General features: G+C 47.3%; 1 protein-coding gene across 1 annotated transcript; it reads right to left on the reverse strand.

Annotated features, from left to right (window-relative positions):
- Nucleotides 1–8,111: 8,111 nt before the first annotated feature.
- Nucleotides 8,112–11,247, reverse strand: ZCCHC12 (zinc finger CCHC-type containing 12). The gene is made up of 4 exons (XM_008057945.2): nucleotides 11,063–11,247; nucleotides 10,663–10,717; nucleotides 10,337–10,484; nucleotides 8,112–9,914 (listed from the first exon to the last, which is right to left on the reverse strand). Exon 4 carries the CDS (start codon nucleotides 9,793–9,795, stop codon nucleotides 8,617–8,619), a length of 1,179 nt encoding a protein of 392 aa, XP_008056136.1. The 5' UTR covers nucleotides 9,796–9,914; nucleotides 10,337–10,484; nucleotides 10,663–10,717; nucleotides 11,063–11,247; the 3' UTR covers nucleotides 8,112–8,616.
- Nucleotides 11,248–12,657: the final 1,410 nt, after the last annotated feature.

Raw genomic sequence — 12,657 nt, forward strand, 5'->3', positions numbered from 1 at the left:
CATAGGCGAAGCTACAAAGAAACCCATCTCCCACTTTCTGCCATGCTAGGAATGAATGGGCCAACTGATTATGACACCCTGGGGGAGGGAGACCCAAACGAGTGATCTAGAATGTCCCCTAGGTTTCTGATATCATCAACTAGGTGGGTGGCAGTTTGGCAATGTGCACTGTTCGCTTATTGACTATATCTTTCTTGCAGCACCTGTTCTGGGTAGGTAGCAATAACAAAAGTTGCCATTTACAAGGCACATTTTGTGTGCCAGGCACTTTGTTCATTCCAGTCACAAACATTTATTAGAGCCATCTACATTCCAGGCAGTGTTCTAGGAGCTGAGGATACCCCAGTTAACTAAAATGTCTGTCTTTGTTCAGTCTGGTGGAAAGATAGAGCAATATATGAGGGGGACCCCCCAAAACCTGGAATTTATTTATAAAAATTGTGCATTTATTCTTACACATTTAAACTTAAGTTTCCTTCAAAGTATTCTCCAATTGATGCAATACACCTATCAAAACTCTTTCTCCACTGCTCAAAACAGTTTTTGAACTCATCCATTTGATGTCTTTTAGTGCTTCTGCAGTTTTTTGTTTCATCTCTTCCACATCGGCAAAACATTTCCCTTTGAAGACTTTGCCTAGTGAAAGAAGTCTGTACTACCAGGGACCCACCCCGCAAAAGATAATTCCAGTTTTGGGGAGGTTCCCATTCATATAATAGAATAAGTCAGTAAATTAAGTAATATAGAAGAGAGACGTGATTTAAAAAAGAACAGGGAAGAAGGAATAAAAGTGCTGGTGGCTAAATGTGCAGTTTTGTTTTTTGTTTTTCTGAGTCGGGGTGTTACTCTGTCGCTCAGGCTGGAGTGCAGTGACATAATCACGGCTCACTGCAGCCTCAAACTCCTGGGCTCAGGTGATCCTTCCACCTCAGCCTCCTGCGTAGCTGGGATTACAGGCATGCACCACCACACCTGGCTAATTTTGGGTTTTTTTTGTAGAGACAAGATCTCACTATGTTTCCAGGTTGGTCTCAAACTCCTGGATTCAATCGATCCTTTCACCTCGACCTCCCAAAGTGCTGGGATTACAGGCGTGAGCCAATGCACCTGGCACAGATGTGCACTTTTAAATGGGCTATTCATGGCCAGCCTTAATGAGAAGGTGACACTTGAACAAATACTGGAACACGATGAGAGATCTAGGCACAAGTCTATCTGAAGGAGCAGTGAGAACAACCATTGCAAACAAGTAAGGTGGGAGTGTGCCTGGAGTCTGTGGTAAGATATGCCAGCAACACTGCTTTAGGCACGGAGGATATAAGACTCATGGGGAAGACAGATAATTATACGGGCAATTACAACTCAGTGATGAATACTACCTAAGATCTAGGAAATGACCTTTAGTGGGGCCAGGGAAAGCCGGCCCGAGGGAGTGCCAGGTGAGATGATACCTTTTGACAGAGGTTTTGCCAGATGAGGGGGTTTCAGACTGATGGAGCAGCACATTGAGGGTCAAATACAGATGGCCTGGTGTTTGAAGCCCTTTTTAAGAGAGGACACACTTTATTTTTCTAACTAGACCCAATAATCTGAAAGCACACCCAGTGTTTTAAATACATAGCATTCCGTTGTAAGTATGGAGCCTAATCTATTCAGCCAAATCTTATTCATGGGCTTTTAAATTGTTACCACTTAATTGGAACTGGCAACCAATTCCTGATTAAAAAAAAAAGTACCCATGCCATAAGAGATAAGATAGACAAATGGAACCTCATCAAACTGGCAAGCTTCTGCAAAGCCAAAGAAATCATCAAGAGAGCGGAGAGACAACTCACAGACTGGGAAAAAATATTTGCCAATTGTGTGCCTGACAAAAACCTAACATCTAGAATCTACAAGGAACTCAAACATGCCGAAAAGAAAAAAACAAACAGCCCCATTACAAAGTGGGTAAAAGATATGAATAGACACTTTTCAAAAGAAGACATACCAGCAGCCAACAGATACCTGAAAAAATGCTCAGCCTCACTAGTCATGAAAGAAATGCAAATTAAACTACACTGAGATACCATCTAACTCCAGTCAGGATGGCCTTCATCAATAACTCAAAAAACTGATGCTGGAGAGGATGCAGGGGGTGGGGGACACTTCTACACTGTTGGTGGGAGTGTAAACTAGTACAGCCTCTGCGGAAAACAGTTTGGCGATTTCTAAAAGATCTAAAAATCGATCTTCCATTCGACCCCATGATCCTCCTACTAGGAATATACCTATCCAGAAGAACTCAAATCACTCACAAGCGGACCTTGAACAATTGTCATAATACTATAGGATTGGCAGTAGTAGAAATCTGCTGGGGGAGGAGTGGGGTACCCCTCGTCAACAAGGGTAACTGCATAGTGAACATTTGTACACCTAACCCTGAATTATACCCCACATCTTTAAAATAAAAAATGAAAAAAGTAATAAATTGTTTCATGTTTCCACCATTACAAAAAAAAAAAAAACTAGGGCAAACATTTTTGTTCATAAAAGTTTTACACTTGTCCAGCTGTTTTCTCAGTATCAATTTCAGCAAGTCATACTGCTGGATCCAGGGATTTTCACATTTCAACCTTTGATGCATTTCCCAGTCGCCCTTCCAGCAAGAGTGTGTCAATTCTCAGTCTTGCCAGCAGTGCTGGAGAGATACTGTTTACCCACATCCTCATCAACAGTTTGTTATTTTAGTTTTTTATCCCAGAAATTGAATATAAAAATCAAGATGAGGAGAAGAAGGTTTTCAGGCTATAAGTAGGAGCTTTCCTAAGCGGATTGTTTTTTCTGTCTTGTTTAATAAAAGAAATGAGACTGAGGGCATGCTATTGTGCAGACTTTGGGGCGTGAGTGTGACAGTTAGAAGTTGGTCCCCAGGATGTAGCCAATAGATTGATGGGATATATTGTACCCATGATCTTAGGAAGGACTGTGCAGCATGACGGTAAAAACGTCTGACTCTGAGGAGAAGCAGACATGAAGTTCAGTTCCAGCTTCAGCCCTTGGTAGTTGTGTGATCTTAGGAGAGCAACTATAGCCATGTGTGCCTCAGTGTCTTTGTCTGTAAAATGGTGTTAGTGAAGATGGTACATGTGTGAGGAAGCAGTCATGTGAGACCAGCTTAAGTCATCAGCTCTGGCTTACAACCAGATACTGCAGCTGAAGATCTATGCATATATCGTGTCAGGATGAGGCCTCGAGACCCAGTCCCAGCCTCTCTGCCCCCTTTTATCCTGCCCTTGAGATCCCTGGAAGTGGCAGGATTTCAGGGCTACCTGGATTGTAAAGGCATCCTCAGACCTCAATCATACCTCCTTCCCATCGCGTAAGGGGGGAGCCTCGGTGTCACTCTGAGATCAGCTCCCCTCCCTGCCTTGCTCCCATCTGTTGCTAAAGGAAATGGTTTGGGTGAAGGAAGACATGGCTGGGTCTTGAGCTATCTGAAAAGATAGGGGTGCCTCTGACTTGTGGGGCAAAGAGAAATTTCCTGGGGATACATACACCATGGTAGAAGATAGAAGTGGGCTAGTATTGTTCCCATCCAAGGCATCTACTTCAGCATTCGCTAAGCGTTCCCTTATCATCCCATCATCATCATCATTGTTGTCATCATCATCATCATTGTTAAACTCTCAGGCACTTCTGAATCCACTCTTATGCCTGTCAGGGGCCAGGCTCATGTAGCTCCTGGAGTCAGACTGTCACATCCTCAGATAACACTTAATAAGAACTGTCTACATGGCACAGACGACATTTAATTTTTCCTGCCCTTCCTTCAGTAGCAAGGCAATGCATTCTAAGCAGAGGCCTAGTTGCTTCCATTTCTTGAGAGACCACAATGGACCAGCCCTGTGCTAGTCATTCATACACAGAACCTACCTGGGAAAGGCAGGTCTTATTCTCTTGAATTTGCAAACTTCAGTTTCCTTATGCATCATATGTGGATAATAACACCTACACGATAGGGTGCCGTGAACATGAGAGACATGCAGGAAGTTCAGGCTTTGGGGGTAGTGATCCCGAGTCTGACCTCTAGCTTCACCACTAACTAGCTGCATGACCCTAGAGTTTCTTAATTTTCCAGCAGTTTGTTCCCTTGTCTGAAATAGGTAACAACGCTAATACCTATCAAATGATGTTGCTACAAGGATTAAAGGAGCTAATGCATTTAAAGAGCTTGGTACAGGGTGTTCGTCATACAATAAGCTCTTGAAAATAACAGCTGTAGAGATTTTTATTTGAATCACTATTATTGAAGGATCTGGAAGAGGAAGAAGTGTCAGCAAAAGAGATGGAGAAATGGGCACCAAAAAGGTCAGGGAGGGGGGAGCAGTGAGAGAGGGGTGTCATGGAAACAGAGGGAAAACTGTCAGGAAGTGGGGAGGTAAAGCAAAAGGGCACTCAGAGGCCAGTTTCCCCTGACAAGACAAAACAGTGATTTCCATCTCTTAGCAACCGATGAGAATGAAAGCAGAACCGGAAAAAAAAAAGCACATATCTTTAAATGAAGGATACCCGACATAAAATTCTCTAAAAGCCTTCTTTGGCTAACCCCATTTATCTGATCTGAATTTCCAGGTATCCAATTAAGGAGAATACATATTTCTCAAGTAAAGGAAAAGCCATTGTCATACAAAGTGAAATAAAAAAGAAATGCCAGCCTACATCAGGCTAGTGAAATAAAAATTTAGATTAGTTCAAATTTACACAACAGAGAAGAGGGTAGGAGGAGGGAAACAAAAGGGAGTGAATCACAGAACAGGTTTCCAAGGCAGTGGTCTATACTAAATGCCCAAGCCCACTCTATTGAAAAGGAGGCTGGTGGTATGGACAGAATTTATTCTTGTTTTTTTTTTCTTTTCATTTTTCTACTCCACTTGGGAATGGAAATTACAGCAGCATAGTCTGTGTCTTTGGGCAAATCATTCAACAAGTGTTTATAGAGTAAAGCTGAGAAAAGGTGAGCAGGAAATGGAATGATATTCTAATCTGAACTAGATGAGAAGGGTAGATACCCACAAGGGTAGATCTAGGAAGGGCAGGGAGGAATTAAGGGTTAAAATCTATGCAAGCTGGGGAATGTTGGGGACCTCTGTGGCTTTGGGGGCCCAAGTGGGCTGCCTTCTGTCTAGGAGTGCAGGAGGGGTTCCTTTTGGCTCTGGAGAGATTGAGGTTGCTGCCAGAGACCCAGAGATGCCCCAGAGAGATGAAAGGAGTATTCCTCTTGAGTCTTGGCTCCTGACCCAGTTCTTGACTAAATGGTCAGAGGCAGAAGGGCCTTCCCAGACTCCTTTGTGGGTTTTTTCTTTTTCTTTTTTTTAGTTGGAATCTCACTCCACTGCCCAGGCTGGAGTGCAGTGGCACGCTCACCACCACCCTAGCGTCAACCTGCTGTGCTCCGGCTATCCTTCCACCCCAGCCTTCCAAGTAGCTGTAGCTACAGGTACGCGCTACTACACTTGGCTAATTTTTTGATTTATAGTAGAGACGAAGTCTCACCATGTTTCCCCAGGCTGGTCTCAAACCCGCAGGCTCAGGCAATCCTTTCGCTTCGGCTTCCTGAAGTGCTGGGATTATAAACTTGAGCCACTGTGACCGGCCTTCTTTGTATTTTAAGAGATGGAATCTTACTCTGTCACCCAGGCTGGAGTGCCGTGGTGCAGTCATGGTTCACTGCAGCCTCGACCTCTTGGGCTCAAGTGATTTTTTCACTTCAGCCTCCTGAGTAGCTGAGACTATAGGTGCATGCCACCATATCTGGCTAATTTATTTTATTTATTTATTTTTTGTAGAGACAAGCTCTCACTTTGTTGACCAGAATGCCTCCCAGACTCCTGACCATGAGGGCTAAGGAGACTGAGGCTCCTTAGCCATTGAATGCTGGGGGCGGAGGAAGGATGTGACGGATGATGGGCAGCACACAGGAGGCTAAGCCTCCACACCCTCCACAAAGAGCTGAGTGTGGCTCTAGGGCAGCGATGGAGTAATGGTTGTAAGGACGGATTGTGAGGTCATGAGCAGGAGCAAGAAGCCAGGGAGGAGTTGAGGGGCTATATCTGGAAAGAGAAGCATTTCAAGCCAGGTTCTAGCCTTGGCAGCCCATGAAGGTTTCTTGTAGCTCCTGGCTACCACCCCTCCCTTGGGGCCTCAGCATGAACCCCCTTTGTTCCTACTGAGTGGGCCATCAACTGCTAGCATAATTAGAATCCTAATGCTCCTCCCTGGAACCTTCAGCCTGAGCCATCCCTGGTACAACTCAGCCCAGAGCTCTGTATGAAACCCTAGGGTCAGTGATTCCTCCCAGGCTCCCTATCCCAGTCAATCCAGATGAGTCCCCCCTAGTCACAGGGTGCTCCCCATCTCCCCTACCCATCTAGCTGTGTGCTTCTCCCCAACACATCAGCTCTCCCTCCTGCATCCTCTGTCCCTTCAACTCTACGGGGACCTAGTTCCTGCATGGTAGACACTCTGAGGGTCTCAGAACTGCATGTCCATTTCACTCTCCAACCCTGCTTTAAGTGCAATCATCCCCCAATCTAGCCCCAGTCTTGCCTTGCTCACAAAATTGGGGACTATAAGAAACAGGGGGCCAGGCATGGTGGCTCATGCCTGTAATTCCAGCACTTTGGGAGACCGAGGCAAGAGGATTGATTGAACCCAGGAGTTCAAGACCAGCCTGGGCAACGCCTCGACAAAAAAATAAAAAAAATGAGCCAGGTGTGGTGGCAGATACCTATAGTCCCAATTACTCAGGAGGCTAAAGCAGAAGCATCGCCTGAGCCCAGGAGGTGAAAGCTGCAGTGAGCCACGATTCATGCTACTGCACTCCAGCCTGGGTGACAGAGTGAGACCCTGACTCAAACAAATAAATAAAAACCTAGGGAACTTCAGGGTCTGAGATCACACATGCCCTTTTTTATCGCCCTCCAAGATGAGGCCAGGAGATAGGACTGGGCGGTTTCCGAGGGAAGGTCCCTCTCTTCTCACCCTCCCTCACGAATGTGCTCTCCTCTGCTAAAATACGACGTCCTGGCTTTCCAGTTGCCATATTCCTTCATGTGCTCTGGCAACTAGATTGTTTTCCATCCCTTCCCATGAAGGGACTAAAGTAGAATTAGCTTGAGACCTTGGATGCCTGTGTCCTCTGGCATGTAGCTTTAGAGTTTACAGGGTGAGGCCTGGGAGCCTTAAGGAGCTGGATCTACTGATGCTCAGCTCCTATGAGTAGCTGCTCTCTCCTTTCCTCAAGGGGGACAGGCAGAGGGTGGTGTTGGCTCACAGGAGAGATTCCTTGTGGTGACCAGGATGTTGCCCAAAAGCAACAGGGGCAATCTAAAGAATCCACCCAGAGGAGGGAGAATTGCCCATTCCTAAAGTGAACAGGAATGGAGTCCCTAGAATCCCTTATTGGGTTATTATCTCAGTACCAGACTCCCCCACCATTAGACTCCTGGATACATCAGAGAAGGAAGCATTGCAGTTCAGTCAACCAGGACATGCCATAATTTGGTCCTAGTCAGTTGTGGTAAAGGAGCTCTGTCCCTTTAACTTTGGGAAATATTTTGACTCGTTTCTTCTTCCTTTTTCTTCATCTGCAAAATGAGGTTGATAAAAACCTCCACCACCCCCTTTGTAGCTTTTGAGTATGTATTGCAGCAGCCCCAAATCTGAAGAAATCACCCGGAGGACAGGTTGGTAAAGGTATGGGTTTATTAATACTTACAGCAGGGAACCGATGACAGCCGATCAGTACAAAGCTCTCTACACCCCAATAGATGTGGGGAGAGGTTATATATGGGATGGAGGAGTGTGACCCAAACAATAGCATGAATACCCCCAGTAGGGAAAGTGTGAAACACAAACAATAATATGATATGCAGAGAAGCAGGAACCAGGATGCTTGCCTGCACCTTGAGTACACACGGCCTTGGCCAGGGATCATCTTCCCAGTCAGGGAGCAGTCATCAGGGGAGGAAGAGTGGGGAATATGTATTTTCCCCACAATATATTTTTCTATTTTTCTTATTTCTTTTCCCTTTATTTCTTCCTAAAATAATGCCACAGAGACATTAAAATAAATGCTGATATATATATTTATTGACATAGAAAGAAGCCCACAACATATATTGTCTGGTGAAAAAATACAGCATATAGAACAGCACTTATATTTTATCACTTTTATCTAGGTACATAGATGTAGGGAAAAATCTAGAAGGGCATTGATCAAAGGGTTGACAAGGGTGGATAATTTGGGGTAATTTATACCTTACTTTTTGTACGTTTCTTTATTTTTTGAAGAGTTCACGATTGATTATGCCACTTTCACGAAGAGAATAAAGCCACCAAGGAAATGGGCACACACAAAAAATAGGCCCTTAGGCAGCGGGAAGAGGAAGCAAGGACAGAGGTCAGGCTATCTCCCTCCATGGTGCTAGTTGCTAAGACTATTTCTCCTCCACCCCAAAAGATAGCCACTTTGTGGATTGAATCATGCAATTAGAAGCCCCACCCCCACCCCCAGTTTTTGCATCACTGGACTCAATATAGGTAAGGACTCATTTAAGGCTGGGGGCCAGTGCCTTACTGCAGCTCAAAGGGGTCACTGTGCTCTCCAGGGGCCTCCTTTGCCCCCTCCTCCTCCGCATGTGTCAGCTCCTGCAGGGTGATGAGCAGATTCTCAAATACCTGGGCCTTGTGGCTCTCACTGGTTTCTTTGCAGTGGCCCTCCTCGCCACAGTATGAACAGCGGAGTGTGTATTTTCGCTTCTTGGCTCTGCGCATATCCCCCAGACCATCAAACTTATACTCAGAACCACCACTGGTGGAAGGAGACTCAGCCACGGAATCATTGGGGGAATCAATTACCAGCATTTCACCCTGAGGTCTGGCCCTGTCTCTGAGGGGAGGGTCCTGAGATTCCACCAGGATCACGTCCTCATCTGAGTCATCCAGGGTGTCATCTATCTCTATCACGTTGCAGTCAGCATCACTGATCGCTATCGGTGAAGAGCCCTGAAATGCCACGGGGCTGGCTGCCCTCTCTGCCATTAACTCAGATCTTTTGGGCCGCTTCCGTTGAATAAAATTGTTATCCCAATTCTCTTCCTCCCTTATTATCCTGATCAGCTGGAGGAAATTGGGAAGCCGCTCCTGCTCATTTGCATACATCCTGAGGAGATGCTTAAGCCTGAGGCGCAGGTCCCTATTCAGGTCAGCCCCCAAAAGGAGCTGTTGCAGGCGAGTCTGGTTTGCGTCTTTCTCAGCTACGATGCCTGCCTGAATCGCACTCTGCAGCTGCATCTCTAAACGGATCACATAAAGGGAGGTTTTCTCCCCTTGCGCCTGCAGGGTGTTAAAAAATTTACCATGGGCAGTCACACTGCTTTCAGGCTCCCCAAACACCAATTTCATGGCCCGCAAGAAATCTGCCACACTTAGGTTGGGGTTGGCCGCCTGAAGCAAACGCATGACCTCCCGGGCAGGGCCTCTAAGGGTTTTCATCAAGCGCTTGAGCTTTTCCTCCTCAGACATATTCCAATCTGGCAGGACCCCATTGACTTGGTTCAACCAGTTTTCAAAGGTTTCTTCCCCCTGTGCTGGCACCACCCTCCCCGAGAACAACTTCATGTTTCTCTCTGCTATGGTGGCCATTAAGGGACCGAGACTCCTCCCCAGGGACCTCAGCATGGAATGGACCCAAGGCGGCAAGGGTGCGTTCTGTCGCCGGTTGTTAGCCATATGTGCAATGAAGCTAGCCATGACTGATGACGATAGGGCGTCTGAATATAACAAGATGCTCAGGCTTTTCAGAATAGCCTAATCTGCAGCCGTGCAGGGAGGGAAGGGTGGCTCTGCCTTCCTCCTATCCCAGTAAACGTCTGTAAAAAAGAAGGGGGGGGCGGTGACTAAGGGAGCAGTTCGCAGCTGCAATCTCTCCCTACCTGGATATCCTGCAGTACATTTTATATATGCCCATTTTCCTAAAAACATCCTGCAAGAGATTGGTAGTTACAACCTCCTGGAGCTACCAGGTGTCTGCGTGCTAGAAGGTGTATTTTGCAGCCACATCCATCCCTTCGCATCACTCCTTCAAAGAGGGGTGACAACTGTTGCTTCGAATCCTACGTGCAACAGTGTATGAACCCCATACGGGGCTCTCAAAATACAGCACAATGGTCACAAACTTGTGGGGATAAAATAAGACCTCATTAATCTCACGGTCTCTAGTCTCACCACAGCCCCCCTTCTCAGATTCGTCCCCCCCCCCCACACACACGTGCCCGTTATTTCTGATTCTTACATGAGCTTGGAAACAAGAGTGCGCCTTTATTTCTACTCTATCCTGTGCAAACAATGCCCTTCTTGAGAATACTCGCCGCTGAGGTATGGTCAACCTCTGTCCACGGAGGGCGGGGGGGTCGCAGATCCGGGTCCTCGGGGTGTCAAGACTGCGCCACAGCGGAGGAGACCAGGGAGGGAAGGATCAGAAGCAGTTTCGCCCATCATCCTGCTAGCACCACCCCCACCTCCGTCACCAGGTGGAAAATTCCCTCTGCCCTCTTCTAAATACAAGCCAAAGCAAAACCCCCGCCCCATTACATTTCCCCCGGGGAACCGCCGGCCTACCAGCTCTGCAATCAACCGCACAGAATTCAAGTTCAGATTCGGCTCTGATGGTCTGCTACGGAGAAAGGGAAAAGGAGTTGGACACACCCACCCACATCTTCCCACAGAGATGGGGAGACGCAAAAGGGGGTCCAAGGCAGACAACTTGCGATTTCTCTTCCCGCCGCCCCTCGCCTCAGTCCCCGATCCCCCGCAAATGCGGGCAAATGCAACCCAGTCCTCAGCAGCCAGGTGAATCCCACCTCCTCCCACAGAGCAGCCAGACCACGGGAGTGCTCCTTCGCCTGCCTCGCAGGTACCGATTCTCCAAGCGGGGAGTCGCCCAGCATTGGTGGGGTTTCTCACTCCCCTCTTCTCTTCTCCCCTCCTCACGCCGGGTCCTCGCGCCCCCTTTCTTTACCTGCACTCTGCCAGTGGGCAGCGAATGCTCCCGCGTCCACCGTTGTGGATTCCACCTTCGAGTCTCCGCGGCCCTGCAGGGAAAAGGACAGAACGGGAGCTTTCTGGGCCGCTGAGCGACCCAGGCTGCCCGACCGAGCTGCTTCGCACGGCCACCCAGCCAGGGGTAGCCGAGGCGAGGCAAGGCAGAGCGGTTCCCAAGGCAGCAGCCGCGGCTTTTATCCTCTGCCCGCTGACACAAAAGAGAGTGACAAGCGGGCCAGTGCGGCCAATCAGCGGAGCGCGGGGGCGGGCTCCCCTCACAGCCTTGGAGAATGTTCGCGAGGGCGCGGGGGCGCAGCAGGCGCGCGAGACATCTAGTGAACCTCGGTTAGGCTGACCGAGTTGATTCACCTATTACCAAGGAGTTTGAGACTTTCTCCCGCCCCCACCCTCTTCCCTTCTTCCACTCCTTTCTCCCTTGGCTCAACTGCGCATCTTGGGCCACATGCATTAAACACGAGGTGGGGCCAGAATCAGGTGAACAGTGAAAGTTCCTCACCTTTGTATAGGATGAGGGGGAGAGCATCAGCACTTTCTTTGTGCAAATAGGCTTGCACAGACATCTCTTTTATTGTGAAAGTGGTGGCAGTATGTCCGTTTAACAGAGAGGGGAGTTGGAGCACCATGGCACCAAGACTCTTAACCAGTACTCGAGTATGGATGCGAGGTTGGCTGCAGTTGAATCGTTTGGGGGAGCAGTTTAGAAACGGAGATTCTTGGGCCTATCTCTGGGGTACTCTGATTTACTAGGACTAGGGGTTGGGATGTGGTTTTAAAAGTATTTTTAAGCAGCGCTGCAGTTGATTTTGAGGTATAGAGGGGTTTATGATAAGTAAATGCGCCTGTCTCCAGTGTATCTGTTCACAGTACATCTGCCGTGAAATGCAACTGCAGGGCAGATGTTCTTAGGTGGAGTCCATGATCTTCTTGAAATTATATGCAAAGATTTGGAAACATTCTGTATGAGGCTGAATGATAACCATCCAAATATATAAAGTCCTAATCCCTGAAACCTGTAAATGTTACCTTACAAAGTAAAAGTGCCTTTGCAGTAGTAATTAAGTTAAGGAGCTTAACTTGATTATCTGGGCTGGCTGAAATCCAATTACAAGTGTCCATATAAGATAGAGGCAGGGAGAGAACTGATGATCACAGAACAGAAGGTGATGTGAAGACAGAGGCAGAGATTAGAGTGATGTGGCCATAAGCAAAGGAATGCCAGCAGCTACCAGAAATTGGAAGAGGCAAGGAATAGAGCACTGTCCTGCTGACACCTTGAATTCAGCCCAGAGAAACTGCTGTTAGACTTCTGACTTCCAGAACTAGAAGAAACTAAATTTCTTTTTTTCACCCACCAAGTTTGTGGTAATTTGTTATGGCAGTGTCTTAGTCCATTTGAGCTCCTATAACAAAATGCTATATAGACTGGGTGGTTTATAAACAATAGAAATGTATTGCTTACAGTTCTGGAGGTTGCCAAGTCCAAGATCAAGGTGCCAGCAGGTTTGGTTTCTCCTGAGACTTCTCTCCTTGGCTTGCACACAGCTGCCCTCT

Source organism: Carlito syrichta, unplaced genomic scaffold, assembly GCF_000164805.1.
Source record: "Carlito syrichta isolate Samal-C Ts95f unplaced genomic scaffold, Tarsius_syrichta-2.0.1 Scaffold303164, whole genome shotgun sequence".
In the NCBI taxonomy this organism is placed as follows: domain Eukaryota; kingdom Metazoa; phylum Chordata; class Mammalia; order Primates; family Tarsiidae; genus Carlito; species Carlito syrichta.